Raw genomic sequence first — 15,553 nt, forward strand, 5'->3', positions numbered from 1 at the left:
AGTTAAATTACCCTATCCAAACACACCCTTAGGAATTTCTGTTTTCTTAGCAATTATGTTTTTTACCAAAGCTTTGATTATTTCATATTTAGTGGTTGTGCTGTGTTGCTTGCTGCGGTGGTGCCATTTTAGTTTGTTGTTTTTTATTAACTTTTTTAGTTTAATTATATTTTTATCTTCATACTATTGTGTTTATGTAATTTTAATCTTTTATAATTTTGGCTTCTAAAAAAAAAAACTTCTATAATTTGATTGTTCTATTTTGATTTTTATATATTTTTTAATAAAGTGTGTGATTTTAGTTTATATATTTTTTAAATTGAACAATTTTTTTAACTTATCATCCTTTCTCTATCCATCCAACATCATAAATTAGGTGTAGTTTGTAAACAATACAATCATGGTTTAAATATTTGTTAGAAAAGACACTTATATTAGTTTATGATCGATCTCGTGTCTTATGTTGGATTTTTTTTAGAATAAACCATCAATTTGATTTATCAAGTATTATTATCTTTCCTATATAGTTCCTAAATAATAAAAAAAAAATATAAATATATCGTCAAAAACTTTAATGACTGTGCATTGTTACTGTCAAGTGCCTACCAATCAGAAATTAATTTTAGAATAATATTTAAAATAATTATTATAAAAATAATAAATTATATTACATTATAATGTTATAAGATTTTTATATTGTGAGTGAATTTTAATTAAATTCATTTTTATAGAAATTAATATGAATATTACTTTTAAAATCCTTTATTATTTTATATCTTATTTAAATAAAAATATTTAAAAGAAAATAAATTTATTCAATTAATTTCTGTGATTATAATTGTTTAATTGTTTTCTAGCTTAATGTCGTAGTTATATGCAAACACAGTATTTTGTTAGATTATGAAGATGCCATATTCTCTATATAAAAAAATAAGAAAATCATTTTTTTTTCTTTTATGGGTACAAGGAAGAGTATCTTCAACAAGGATTTCTTCCTGGGTGCTTAAAGTGAAGAAACCGTTCCTTAAATGTTTTTCTCACTAGAGCATACCAATATGGTAGAGTGCATTTCTTCACTCTTCAAATTTGTTTCTTATATAAGAAACGACCTCTTAACATTAAAAAATTAATTTCTTTGAAGCTACAAGAGGGAACATAACCGTTCTAGATTAAGAATAATGAACAGAAACACAATTGAACAAAGAACAACCACAATGAATCCCAAATTCATAAAAGTTGAACAAAAAAGTCTAAATCAGGCAATGCAAAACCCAAATTAGAATCACTAAATAGATTCAAATTCAGAACGACACAGTAAAAGGGGAAAAGGGAGAAAGGGGTTTCCATGAAGCAGATTGAAGAGCTCTTTAGTAAAGGGAAAGGGGAAAACTAGATCTCCAACAACATTGATGACCTCGTCGACTTTCGAACCCAACAAAGGTGGCGTGATGGAGACACAATGATGGTTGGAGGCGTTGGCGCAAGACGCATGATGACTAGCGTCGGTGACTTTGAGCTATAGTGGAGAGAATCGATGTTGGTGGCTGATGGAGAGGATCATCGCTGGTGGACAGTGGAGAGGATCGATGCGACGGATAGAGATGTCGAGACGGTGACTGCAGTCACTCAAAGCAGCAACAGTGGTTGCAGTGGCAAGGAGCAGCGCTGGTGATGCGTTAAGAGAGAAAAGGTTTGGACTTATGAAGAGAGAAAAAAGAGAAAGATTAATGCAGCATTGAACTACCTACTGGTGACATTTCTCAAAATTCACAGTTTTTTATGTATCCACTACCCCCAACCAACCCAAACATGTGTTGCAGGCCTTCTTTATTCAATGTTGAGCCCCCTAACAATGAAGTAGAATCACCAACCGGTCTAGAAAATATTCAACTAGATGAAGGAGAAGAAAATTCAAGTAAAGAAAAGAATTGTATGGCATTCTAAGTGAAAGAGGACGTGATTCTCATCTGATCATGGCTCAATCTGTCAAAGGATTCAATTATAGGTGTTGATCAATCATTAACCAAATACTAGGAAAGAATCAAGGAAGTATACAACAACAACGAAGAGCATGGGGAGTTTAAGCAAAGGAAAGTCACTCAATTGAAATCTCGATGGAACAGAATCCACCCTCCAATTCAAAAGTTTAATGATTGCTACAGACAAAGTAGTTACTCATAGGAGAAGTGGAAGTTCAAAAAGACGTCATGACTGATGCACATATGATTTACTCACACAATACGGGTAAAAAATTTGAAGTTAAGCATTCTTGGTTGTTGTTGAAAGATGAACCAAAATTCAATGCAGAATTTATGGGAAAGTCTTCAAAGAGAACCAAAGTTTCTACTTTTAGGTGTTTACTCATCGTCTTCTAACCCAGGGACACCCATTGAAGTTGAAGAATATGGCACGACATCAACAATGTCTCGTTCAATAGGACAAAAAGCAACAAAAAGGAAGAGCAAAGGAAAAAGAGATGAAAACACTTCTAACAATCTCAATCTGTCAAGCATAGAAAGTGCAATGAAGGATAAATATGCCAACATTGCAAAACTTATTGAGTTAAAGGAGGCACAGGAAAGACATCTGCAAGAACATGAGAGGTGTTTGGAGTATGAAATTCTCATGAAGGACACATCTGACATGTCTGAGAAGCAACTCCAAGACCATAAAAAGTATTGTGACTATATTAGACAGAAACAAGGATTTTAAATGAATAGATCAATGTTGCGTTTGTTTTTTAATTTTAGTAGTCTAGGCTGATGTTGTGTTTGTTATTTAGTTTTAGTTATGTAGATCATTGTTATATTTTTATATTAAATTGAACTGTCATGTAATATTTGTCATTGACCTCAGTTTTATTATGGAAAACTAGTCATTGCAAAACTAATAGTTAGAAAACTAACCATTGCAAAAGTAGTCATTAGAAAATTAAGTATTGCAAAACTAGTCGTTACAAAAGTAACCATTGCAAAATTAGTCGTTATGAATCATGCTATATAAATTGTGCAATCTTCTCATTCTCACATCTTCTCATAAAAATCACGCAATATTATTCTTTGATTTCCAACACTTCAATTATTCATATAATGGACCCAAACATCGATTTAGACACACTTTTAGATCAAATGGTAGATGAGGAACTTGAAGACAACACAAAAGAACAACAAGTCGAGGTCACTCGTGGTCACAGATTGAGAAGAAAGGTGGTACATCGGAATCGTGAAGAAGGACATGATCAATTTTTCAATGACTATTTATTTGAAAATCCTATATACACATAGACTCAATTTCAAAGAAGGTTTCAAATGTGAAGACATGTATTCCTTCGAGTTGTAGAGGCCCTTCGCAATCGTGATGAGTATTTCTAAATGAGGATAAATGCATCACATAGAAAAGACCTCTCACTGTTGCAGAAGTGCACTGTTGCTCTTCGTATATTTGCATATGGCTCACCCAGTGATAGTGTGGACGAGTGTATTTGGATTGTTGAAGCCATTGCATCGGAATGCTTACAAAGATTTGTATAAGGAATTTGTGCAATATTTAGGGATGAGTACTTGAGGAGGCCTAATAACAAAGACACTAAAAGACTACTAGAGATGGGAGCGACACGTGGCTTTTTAGGTATGTTAGGTTCCTTGATTGTATGCATTGGGAATAGGAAAATTGTCTAGTTGTGTGGAAAGGCCAATTTTGTCGAGGTGATCATGTAAATCCAACAATCATTCTTGAAGTTGTGGCATCACAAGACTTATGGATTTGACATACATTTTTTGGCACCACATGTTCAAATAATGACATTACCATGTTAAATGTGTCCAATGTGTTTAATGATGTTTTGTCAGGACACATGTCCGTGGTGAAATACATAGTGAATGGAACCCAAAATGATATGTGGGACTATCTAGCAAATGACATTTATCCAAACTTTGCTATATTTGTATAGACCATTTCAATGCTATAATGAGAAGAGAGAAAATTATTTGCACAATGACAAGAATCAACAAGAAAGGATATAGATAGCACATTTGGAGTTATTCAATCTCAATTTGCAATTATATGTGGTCGTCCAACACATTTCTAGGATGTTTCATACAATGAAGAATATAATTTATGCATATATCATATTGCATAACATGATTGTTGAGGACGAACGACACACATCTCAAAATCATATTGATTATGATAATGAAGGTAATGACATGTTGACAAACGAAATATCTTGTGGTGCTCACCCACTTTCATATCAACATACTTCCAAATGAGAGCAAAGGTTCATAGCAGAGAAAAACACCACTGACTTCATGCAAATTTGGTTGAACATATTTGGAAACGTTTTTTAACACAAAATAATGAAAATTAATTTTATGTAGCATCACATATTTTTTCATCGTGATGTATTTTTTTGTTCTTTTCAAGTTCATTGTGTTTAATTATCTATTATTATTATCTATTATTATGTAGAATGTATTTCCATTGTTATGTATTTCTTTTTAATGTTATGTAATTCTCATTGTTTTTAATTGAATATTATTATGTATTGTGTATTTTTTAAAACTTATTATAAAAAAATTGAATAGAATAAATTTTCATCAATAATTAATATTTAATATTTTTATACATAATAATAAAAAAATTATTGTATTTGAACTATAATTAAGTGAAAACAACAAAATATAAAACTTGTGAGTTTCTTGAGATTTTTTTAAATTTCTTATAATGGAGCAAAATTATACATGACACCACCAGAACCACAAATTTTCTCAAAATTTGTGCTAGAAACCCTAGTAAGAAACCCTTATTGAAAAGGCCCTAATAGTCCACACATTAATTAGGGCCTGTTTGGGGTAAAAAAATTCAGTTTCAGATTTTTATGGTTTTCAGTTTTTAAAAAATTGTTATCAATTTTATAACCTTCTTTCAACCGGTTGTTGACAACAATAATAATTCTTTCACGAATCATTATTGTTTTTTAATTCATATTAAAGAAAATAAATAATATATTTCAATTTCTTTTAAGCAATAATTACACAAATAATTATAATAATAAGAATAAATTACACAAAACATCCCAGCCATAAAAAAAAAAAACATAATTGGATGAGTATATTCCACTTCCAAGCTTCTAAGAATTGGGGCTGCAATGATTGTGCGAAATTCTCCATATAGAATAACAGAGGACCAAAGACCCTGTGGTTCCTACTTATAACTTATGAATAGAACATGTGTCATTGTGAAATTTTGAAACTGATAATGCTTCTCTAAACTGATGCATCACCCTTCCCTCTTTAACTACATTATCATCTCATAAACTATGCCCACCACCTGCTTGTGACAATTCTTACATAAAACTGAAAACAATGCTTAAGAATATGCGACTAAAACAAGTATGAACATTAAACAATTCAAGTAATTAAGCATGGCTTCTTCCTCAAATGTATGTTCTGCAGCAAGAACAATCTTTCCCTTAAGTCCTAATTTGGAGAAAAATAAAACTTGGAACTAAAATTGAAAGCTTGCTTTTTGAAAACAACTCCATCTAAATCATAAAAATAATCTTTCATTTATGTCTCTTCCTTAATATCGGGAAATTTTGAAAGGGAAAAAAATAGTTTACAATATTTGGACTATGTTGACTAAGCATGTGTTTAGTTTAAAGCATTTCCGCTTTTCAATGCATGTTGAACAAAACTCCACACACAAACTTTTTCGTTCAACCGAAAAAAACGCTTACATAAACACACTTACACCCTAACCTGTCTAGAAATTATATTTTTCCTATCATATTTTTCATTAAAATTTTCTCTTCTTTCCCTTGCAAACCAAATAAGAAAGGTATATTCATAAATATAATTCAAAATGAAATAGAATAATTAAAAATAATTGTGTTGTAAATTTTAGTAAATATAAAAATTCAATTTATAAATTTTGTAGAGAAAAATGGTAAACATATCATGTTAATCATAATAAACACAATACTCTTAAAGTGAATATTCTCTTGCAAAATTAAATATAATTTATAATAATCATCACCCAAAATTATAATTATAATTCTCTAGTTCAATTTAATTTTAAGTTTAGTCTTCTAATTCTTTATTCAATTTAATTCTATAACTTTTTCTTTTGGACTAATGTTTTTCTCTAACTTATTTTATTTAATTTTCTAATTTTACCATTTCATATTAACATTTTCCTCTAACTTTACTGTGTTTCTCATGAAACTTTACAACATGAAATTTGAAGGTTTTTAATTGATTCCAAAACGTAATAAGTGTTGCGGACTAAGTTTTTTCTTCCATCCATTTCAATCTCACACTACCATCAAAACTCTGAAACCACAACAAAAACCTTTGTAAACCACCTATAGATTGTCCTTATTTAGCCACCTGGTCTTTTATTCTCCACTTAAAGTCATTGTAAAATCCACCTTAATTGGCCTATTTCCATATCTTCGTTAATCATCTTCATCATGAATCCCAAACCACCCTTTGAATCAGCAAAAGCTGATACCCTTAAATCAACAATAGTATGGGTCCTATAGGACCCTCACCACTATTTTGAGAATTACTATTGATCCTGATCTCATTGCTATTCGCCCCACCAATTTTCAATTTCCAAAAATACCCTTCCACACATTGTATCATGGAATTGTACTTACATTGTATTAGTGGGTGGAAAGACAAAATTACATAAGTATAATTCCATTGTGTGAAGGAGTGCAAAATAAATAAAATAATAGAAACATAATGTCGTTGTGTGTTTGTCAATGGAATCGTGTTTCTGTTGTATATTTTTTTTATCCACACTTAGTACAGCGAAAACACAATTCTTTGTGACCAAATATCCATGCAGAAATGCAATTTTGTTGTGGTAGAGGAGTGTGCCGTGGTAAATGTGCACGATAGCACAATGGTGGAAAGGAGTTGTGCATGTGGAGCCTCGAAGGTGAAGGTCGCTCGAGCTAGGAATGTTGTGCGTGACAACAATAATGGTGGAGAGGAGTTACACGTGCGAAGCCTCAAAGGTGAAGGTCACATGCGAGGAGGAGATGAGATAGGGTTGTGCAACTATGGCGAGGGGAGGAAGGAGCCACGATTCTGGACCTGAGGATTGGGTGAGAAGGTGGGGGCAGGGGTGAGAAGATGTGGGAAGAGGGAGGGACAAAATGGACTTTTCATGGAAAGGTTGGGGTCCATTAACAAAGAAGGAAAGGACCAATTGCAGCTCCCCACTATTTTTAATGGCAATAATTGATCAAAACCAAAGCATGCTCGTCACCATCCCAATCTCCAACATCACATTCCCCTCCCATCATGCAAAGCATCACATACCGAGTCATATTAGCTTTCCTTCCCACATTATAGCTTGGTCATGTATGAGGGTCATGTTAAAAAAGAGATAAAAAAAAAAAAGCTATCAATAGAAGGGAATGCCAATGGCATTGGAAAGATCATACGCAAATTTCATATTTAACCACGTCAAATATCTTGTGTAAATTTCGTCAATAGACATTGTAGTTGAAGAAAACAAGTTAACACGAAAAAACACAAAATTAAAAGATAAAGTTAAAAAATCAATCAACACAAAAAAAAAGAACAAGTTTAATAAAAAAAATAAAAAAAGACTTAAAAAAACAATCAATACAAAAAAAAAAGAACAAGTTTAATTAAAATAATAAAAAAAAGACTAACTGAAGCTTTAGAGGACACAAATTTTCCTATATAAAACAATTAGTATAGAATAAAGGATAAACAAAATCTTGTAATAGTCAAAATCATAATAATAAAAGACTGCTTAATAAATAATAAATTTATGAAAAAATAAATAAATAAATAAAGAATTCACCCAAAACAACCTGCGAATCAAACCAACAGAAAAAGAAACATTTTCTCTTTCTTTCCTTTCCTCTTCTCCCTTCACATTCTTTGAAGGGAACTTTGCGTGAAAATTTATATATAATCAGCAATTACTTCATTTTGACAAACTAGCAAACACGGGCAACGCTTGCTTAAAGTAGAATCCGCATCCCCAAAAGAATATGAAAATCATTCACAATTGACTATCCTCTAAACACGACTTAACAACATTAAGACTCTTAGCATGACAACCAAAAAAATATGCTAAATCCGACTATGGGTAGATAAATCATTGTACTCATACAGACCAAGATGGATATGCATTCAACAATCCACCAAAATTTATTTTGAAGTTCGAGTCAACCCCTCGTCTTAGGGAAAAGAGAAATGAACCACATATACCACTCGTCATACACAACACATAATAAGAACCTTAACAAAACACGTGCTCAACAAGTGAGCCCCATAATGTCAATAATATATCATACCCCATTATCCAACTTTGACATCCACTTCTTATCTACCAACCTTCCCAACTATATATAAGTCTGAAGCATTGCGGTAGAAAAAAGGGCTAGCACTACGTATCACTTGCAACCAAATGATAGTAACAACGATTTTTACAGGTGCATCATTATGACATTTCCACTAGAGAAGCGAACAAACCATTGCGACGCCACCAATCCCAGAAGATATAAGCTCCAAGACAACTGAATAGTCTTTTATTTATCACCACCTATCCACCCCAACCAACCAGACAAGGCCATTTACTTCATACGAATTTTGAACGGTAAAGATGCATGTTTATCTTCCTTCGTCTGGGCTAGAGCTCATCATAATCTGTAATGATTTGTCAAAAAAAAAAATTAAGACAACTCGGAAATAAGTGGAAGCAACCATAGTTCCTCAACAGTTTACAACATTTTTTGAAAGCTAGTAGTCCAGACCAAAACAGCAATATTAAGAAATATACACAAAGACCTTTAGTGAAAGTATAGGTGCGACTTACATCCTTGTTTTGAGTTGTATAAAGTTGTAAATATCAACAAATTGAAGAATATGGTACTCACCTTTTGTAGTAGCAAGTGCCTGCAACAAGCCAAGGCCAAAGAAACTCCAACAACATTCAATGACGAGACAGCAATGTTGGAGTTTGTTTGAGTAGCAAAAGGATGCAGCACATTCGCAATATGCCTACAAGGACCTCAAATACATAATTATATTAGCAATCTGAAAAATGAACATAAAAAACAAACAATAAACAAGCAGCAATAAATAAAATCTGTCCCAGAAGCATACCATCTATACTCTCATACTGACATCACACAAAGTAACGACCTGTCCACATTGACTGTCCTTGAAATTGCTCGGGCAGAGGAGAAAACTGCTGATTTCCAGTTGTGAGCTGTTGTGGCTGAAGCTGCTGATCATGATGTGATTTTAAAAGATCATAAGTTTGATAGTCTTGCCAACCATTCTGTTTCTCCACTTGAAGAGGCACAGAAGGAACTTGTTTTCCAGGAAAGGGAAAACTAACAGTAGGATTCAAGCCATTGTTACTGACTTGCTGAGCATTTGACTGAGAGTAGTTAAGAGGGCCATTGGAGCCTAATCCTTTTGTTGATGCATGCAAATGATATCCATCCAACCAACTGTAATCATCCATAATTGGATTCCCACTAATAGCATCTGAAACAGTGGATTCAATACCTTGTTTGGGAGGAACATGACTGAAACCAGGCGGAGGTCCAAGGTGCCTAGTAGGTCGACTGACTGGGGCTTTTCTTGAACCAACTGGCAAAGTTGGTGTTTTTACAGCTAAATTATCAGTAACTACTCCAGAAGATGCAATAACATCAACTTTGGACGGTACTACAGACTCCAAAGCTTTCGAGAAACCATAAAACATGGCATTAGTATCAGCACCTATAGATTGTTGGATAGGAAAAGGAAGTGAAACATGGTTGGAGAAGCCAGCAGCTTCTTGTAGACCAGGTTTCATCACATGTCCATTCTCAAATAACCCAAGACCTTTTAAATTGTAAGCAAGAGAAATTTCCTCCTCTAACCAACTTGATGTATGCGGCTGAACGGGTTGCAGGTGTTGAGGCACCATACCACTACCAGAAACAGATGAAGTTTGATGACTTAGGTTACTTAGAGGATTAGAAGTAGAATTAACATGAAATTTTAAATCCCCTCCAGATGCTTTCGAAACAGGTTCCAAACCCACATGGGGTGCCCATGATGAGGCAATCACATCACCTCGTGTCTCAGGCACTATAGGCTTGAAAACAATAACCTCGTCGTCGTCATCTCCTTCCATATGCTGGTGTTGGTTTGACTGAATAATTTCCATCTTTGATTGGTCTGCAGGATTTTCTTGCCCTAACTGTTTTGCATTAGGCATGCCTGAATCAGTGGTTAGACCAAAATCATCTGTGGTTTGAGGCTCAATACCAATTACAAATTTCTTCGCCTTTGAATCAAAATATATCATTTGTTTATCAACCTTAACCACATTTACTAAAGCCTTCCCAGCAGCTAAAATCCTTTTGACCCGAGCTTTTCTTTCCTTATCACCATCACTTCCAATGGAATGCTTCCTTGAAAAATCCAAGATGGTTTGTGCAGGAAGAAGTGGAATAAATCCCCTTAACTCAGAGTCCTCCCACAAAGCATGTCGGTTTTCAGTTTCCCCTTCCTCGTACCTGCTCATGTTATTAAAGCAAGTCTCCTCTTCATCATCATCAATAGACATAGGCCCAACTGAAAGCAGCTTATTCAAGAAGGATACACAACGATTCCAAAATTCTGATCTCAAATTTGCCTGATTTTCATCCACATCGTTGCCTGCAGCATGATCTGGATAAAAAGCCAACCACTCAACAAAAACCAAAATGCCTGGTAAAAGATAACTAGAAGAAGGATCACACAGCTGTGCACATCTCTCTATTATGTAGCCCATCAATTCAAAAGCTGCTGTAAATGCATTCTGAAGCAGAACAGCACGCTGTACAATTTCTGCATAAGTTTGACCTTCAGATTCCTTGTTCACATTGTAAACTGTGAATACTAGAATGCAGACAATTCTGACAATGACAAGTGCATTCTCAGGAGTATCTGTACCAAAATTCAGCTCTTCATCTTGACCGGAAGACAGAAGCTCACGCAGCCCAGAGCTTACAACAGCAAGAACTTCAGCAAAAGTCTCAAGGCTATCAAGTTATTTGAGAAACAAAGGGGAAAAGGGTCAGAAAAACACATGAATCATCAGCGCAAGTACAAAGAAATGTTAAGAAATACACCTTGTGCGTGTAAACAAGATTCCATTTAGACGGACAAAGCGGGTGCAGAAGTATTTATATGTTTCCTGTATACTGGATGCTCCTGTTCTAGGACTGGCATCAACGCCAATACCCCTTGTTGCAAGTTTTGCTTCCCCTTTTCCTCTTCCTTTGCCAGTTGATCGCCCAGAAGATTCCTTGACTGCAAGAGTTTTAGCATCACCAGAAAGCTGAGAGAAACTTTGACGATTCTATCATGGATTAAAACAATAGCTAGTTAGAATAATTATAATGTAAAGCCTCAAAAGGATCACAGACAATAAATAACAGAAGGGTGAAAACAGGCGGAAAAATTTAACACACCACAGACCACAATATGAAAATAATCATAGAATTGAGTTCAATGACATATTCTTTAAGCCCAAAGTGGTCCAAGGTCAAATAGACAGACTAGCTTTCACAGCATGTTTCTTTAAAGCTTTTTAACCCACCAAATTAATATTATTAAGTACTCAAAATACGTGCATGAACTCCACCTAAGATGTGTACAGATAACATGGCTTTACTAACTTGCAACTGATCTTAAATTTATAACCTCTCATTTTTTTAATGCACTTAATTTTAAGCATCAAACACTAAGAGTAAGAATGACTGAATCTCATCCTCATAATAATACTTTAAGTATGCAAAGCATCAATCAAGATATAAAGATAAGGGCTGGATAACAAGTCAAAACAAAGAATAAAACACAAATTACTTAAACAATAACAAGAGCAAACCCATGGGGACATGGTCACATTACCTTCTCAAATGCAACTATCAAGTTTTCTCTTGCAGTTGTAAATGGACTATCTACAGCCAGACTACGAAAATATCGATAGATAGCCACCAGCTCATCCCCAGAATATGAAGCCAACAAAGCAAGCTGAAAAAACAGACTCATTAAAATGAAATATAAAAACTATGAAACATAAGTAAAAAAAATATAAATCAACCATAAAAAATAAAAATGGATGCAGGACTGCCAAAAACCTGATGATGGGGGTTCCCACTAGAAGGCCAAAGAGATGCAGCTTGCAAGTAATAACTAGAAGCTGCAGTGAACTCCCGGTTTATTGAGTCACCTTCACCATACATTCCTTTATAACGAGCAAGATCACCCAAGTATATAAGACAACGATGACAAGCTACTAAGCCTTTCTTCATCGCAGCAGATTTCTTTCCATCTTTCTCCATCACAATCCGGTTCTCTGAATCGTCAAAGTAACCAAGAGGAAGACCATACTTAGCTCTGATTTTCGTAATAAGATCATGGTAAAATCCAGTTGCTTCTGAAAGGAAAGTCTTAAATTGTAGCCTTATTTTACTTATGCGATCAGGTCGCGCAGGGCCTTTCACTCCCTGAGATGAGTTTGCATTTGTAGAAGAAAGAGCAGCACTGAAGTATGCCCTAAACTCCTCAATCTGCTTATAATGCAACTGCCAAAGAGCATATTCAATATTGTGCTGCTCAGAGAAAGCTTGATCCTCAAGAATTATTGCTTCATAATTCTCACGCATCTGTTGCCAAGCATTAGGATCTGATGGGACACGCACCTGAGCCGACCTCCGACGCTTACTCTCCAACTCCAGGTTCTAAGTAACAAACAATTTTAATGTTACCAAACAGACCTCTAGTATTCATATCACCAAAAAGACCTCATGCAAATCAATATTAAAATTTAAAAACAAGAAAACCATGGAAAACAACAGCAAATTAAAAGTTCTGCTAAATTTTTCATTTGAACGTATAGTCATTCTTTTTTGTGTTTAGTAAGTGACAATCCAAGAACATTAAGAATTCTCAATAAATATATTTATTCGTTTGAGTTTAAAAATGAAGTACTTGAGCTTTGGAATAAAAAATCTCCAGTGTAGCAGTTCAATTCACTGATTGGTGCCAATGTATTGTCATTTTCTTACTTAGTGCCAATTTATTATGGTGTCTTTCACATGGTCATGGTCACTTTTATCTAGAGTAATTTTTGTGAAAAAGAGATTTACTGATTCAGTAAGTAACTTCAAAAAATCTACAAATTTAAAAATCATTAAAAAATATCAGAGAAAGAATAGCATTCAACATTATAGGAAATAAAGGCTCGAATTGAAAATTTAGATAGACCACAATACCAACAGAGCATTTTAATCAACTAAAATTAACCAGATTCATGTTACATTTAGCTTGAAGGATTATATAAGAAATTACACCAAAAAAATGTTGCTTGTTCATCAATTTTTTAAGGTTTCCAGCACAGTGAATGGCCATAAAAGAGAGGCGGGAGGGGGGATACCTTTTCATAGAGGCGTTGTGCACGCTCCCTTGATGAAGGAGCAGACATTTTATCCATTTCTACTATCATCATCCATCAATTATTTCTTGAGTAACCAAACTCAAATCACATGAAACCTACAAAAATAAATTAAAAATTATAAGATTACTAATTGCTCACTTCAATGATTCATTAAATAGTTAGCAAGCAGACATTTTATCCATTTCTACTATCATCATGCATCAATTATTTCCTGACTAACCAAACTCAAATCGCATGAAACCTGCAAAAATAAATTATACGATTACAAATTGCTCACTTCAATGATATCATTATATCCATACCCCTTGAATGTAAAACTGAAAACTGAATTCCACCGAAACAGACGGGACCATTCAACTCTAAAAACGAAGATTGACTTGATCAAAACAAACAAAGCCATATTAAATAAGATACAGCACAAAACATAGATACAAACATGACCATAACAGAACCCTATGAAAGTCAAACTCAAACTCAAAACAAAATTCCAGTAAAACACACAGACTAATTCGACTTATTAACGAAGAAAACTGTCTCAGATGAAAAATCTAAGGCATCAAAAACTGAAGCCACACAAACAAACTGATACAGAGCACAAATCGTAAATATTCATATGAATCAGCACAATCCACGATCATAGAATGAAAAAAAGTAACAAAAAGATTATTAGAAAGAAAATAAACAAAACCAGAAACAATATCAACAACAATAACGATGATCGGAAACCCCTCAATAACATTCATACCCAAAGAAACAAATCATAGACCTAAATTTCATAAACTCTAATAGTTTCACAAACTCTAATAATAAGTTTTGTACAAATTCGAATGTCAAAACCTCCCACTCGCGGAGTAATTTAATAAAATAGAGAAACAAAAAAACGAAAAAAAAATGCAAAAGAACGAAGGCAATACCAGATCTGCAAAATCCATCAATGATACAACATATTAGAACGAATCCGGTCAAAGATTTTATAGAAAAACAGAAAAAGAAGAACAGGAATTGAAGCTTCGCGAAGACAATTCTTTTATTAAATAGAATAAAAATAAGTCAAATAAAAATAAATAGAAAAATAATAAAACTCACCGATGCTGGAAGAGATCGGAGCATGGGATTGAAATCGGGGAGAGAATGAAGAAAAGAGGTCTTCGTTAGGGTTTCGTTAGAGATAGAAAGAAGAGAGAGAGACAGGGGGGTAGGATTGTGTTGTTGGGGTCGAAAAAGAGATGAGAATAAAAAATTCAATTCAAACGTGTTTGTTTATTTCTTTTCTTAGTTTCTTTCTCTATCTATCTCGTTGTTGCGGTGTGTTGTTTTTTCTCATTGCGGGCGGCGATGCCAACGACGGCGTTTAAAGGAAAGGAACCCCTTTCCTATTCTTCTACTGCACTACCTTCAATTGACCTTCCTTCTATTTTCCTTTTTTTTTTTCTTTCTTGTTTGTGTGTATTTAAAAAGTTTTCAATTCATGTACCAAAAAAAAATCCACTTTTCATTGTGTTTATAAGGATATGTTCTGAATGTATTAAATAAATTTTATTGATGCTTTAAAATGTTTAAATATAAATGTAAAAAAAGTATACTTTTAATTTGATGAAAATATTTTTTATTTTCTATAGAAAGGAATCCTTTCCTATTCTACTACTTCCAATCGATCAATCAATCGCCTTTCTATAAAATAAAAGTGCAATAAATATGTCCTATCCTTACTTACGTTCGTTATCATTAATAAAATAGTCTACGTGACACAAAGAGACAAATTTGTCACCAAAATGATTGTCAATGTGGATTATTTTTTACTCTTCGTCTTCCCATCGCGTCGAGAAATACATTCCTAAAAGATGAAAATGCAAAATTTAGGGCTTGAAAATATAAAAAGTACGACAAATATATCTTAATTTTCGCTGTTAAAAAAATTTTATCTTATATCTTATAATTTTATCAATTTTTTACTAAATTTCTCACTTTTAATATTTAAAATTATTCCATATCACAATTCCAACTTAAGTGACCTCATATTTAGATTGAAAATAATATGTCGAGAGTTTTGAGTAGA

The 15,553-nt window shown here is 33.5% G+C and overlaps 1 protein-coding gene across 1 annotated transcript; it reads right to left on the reverse strand.

Annotated features, from left to right (window-relative positions):
• Window positions 1-8,065: 8,065 nt before the first annotated feature.
• LOC114419889 (protein SMG7-like) lies at window positions 8,066-14,885 on the reverse strand. The gene is made up of 8 exons (XM_028385690.1): window positions 14,584-14,885; window positions 13,477-13,592; window positions 12,179-12,781; window positions 11,949-12,071; window positions 11,168-11,397; window positions 9,159-11,077; window positions 8,930-9,053; window positions 8,066-8,699 (listed from the first exon to the last, which is right to left on the reverse strand). The coding sequence occupies exons 2-6, from the start codon at window positions 13,546-13,548 to the stop codon at window positions 9,181-9,183; spliced, it is 2,925 nt and encodes a 974-aa protein (XP_028241491.1). The 5' UTR covers window positions 13,549-13,592; window positions 14,584-14,885; the 3' UTR covers window positions 8,066-8,699; window positions 8,930-9,053; window positions 9,159-9,180.
• Window positions 14,886-15,553: the final 668 nt, after the last annotated feature.

Source organism: Glycine soja, chromosome 7 (genome assembly GCF_004193775.1).
Source record: "Glycine soja cultivar W05 chromosome 7, ASM419377v2, whole genome shotgun sequence".
Lineage (NCBI taxonomy): Eukaryota > Viridiplantae > Streptophyta > Magnoliopsida > Fabales > Fabaceae > Glycine > Glycine soja.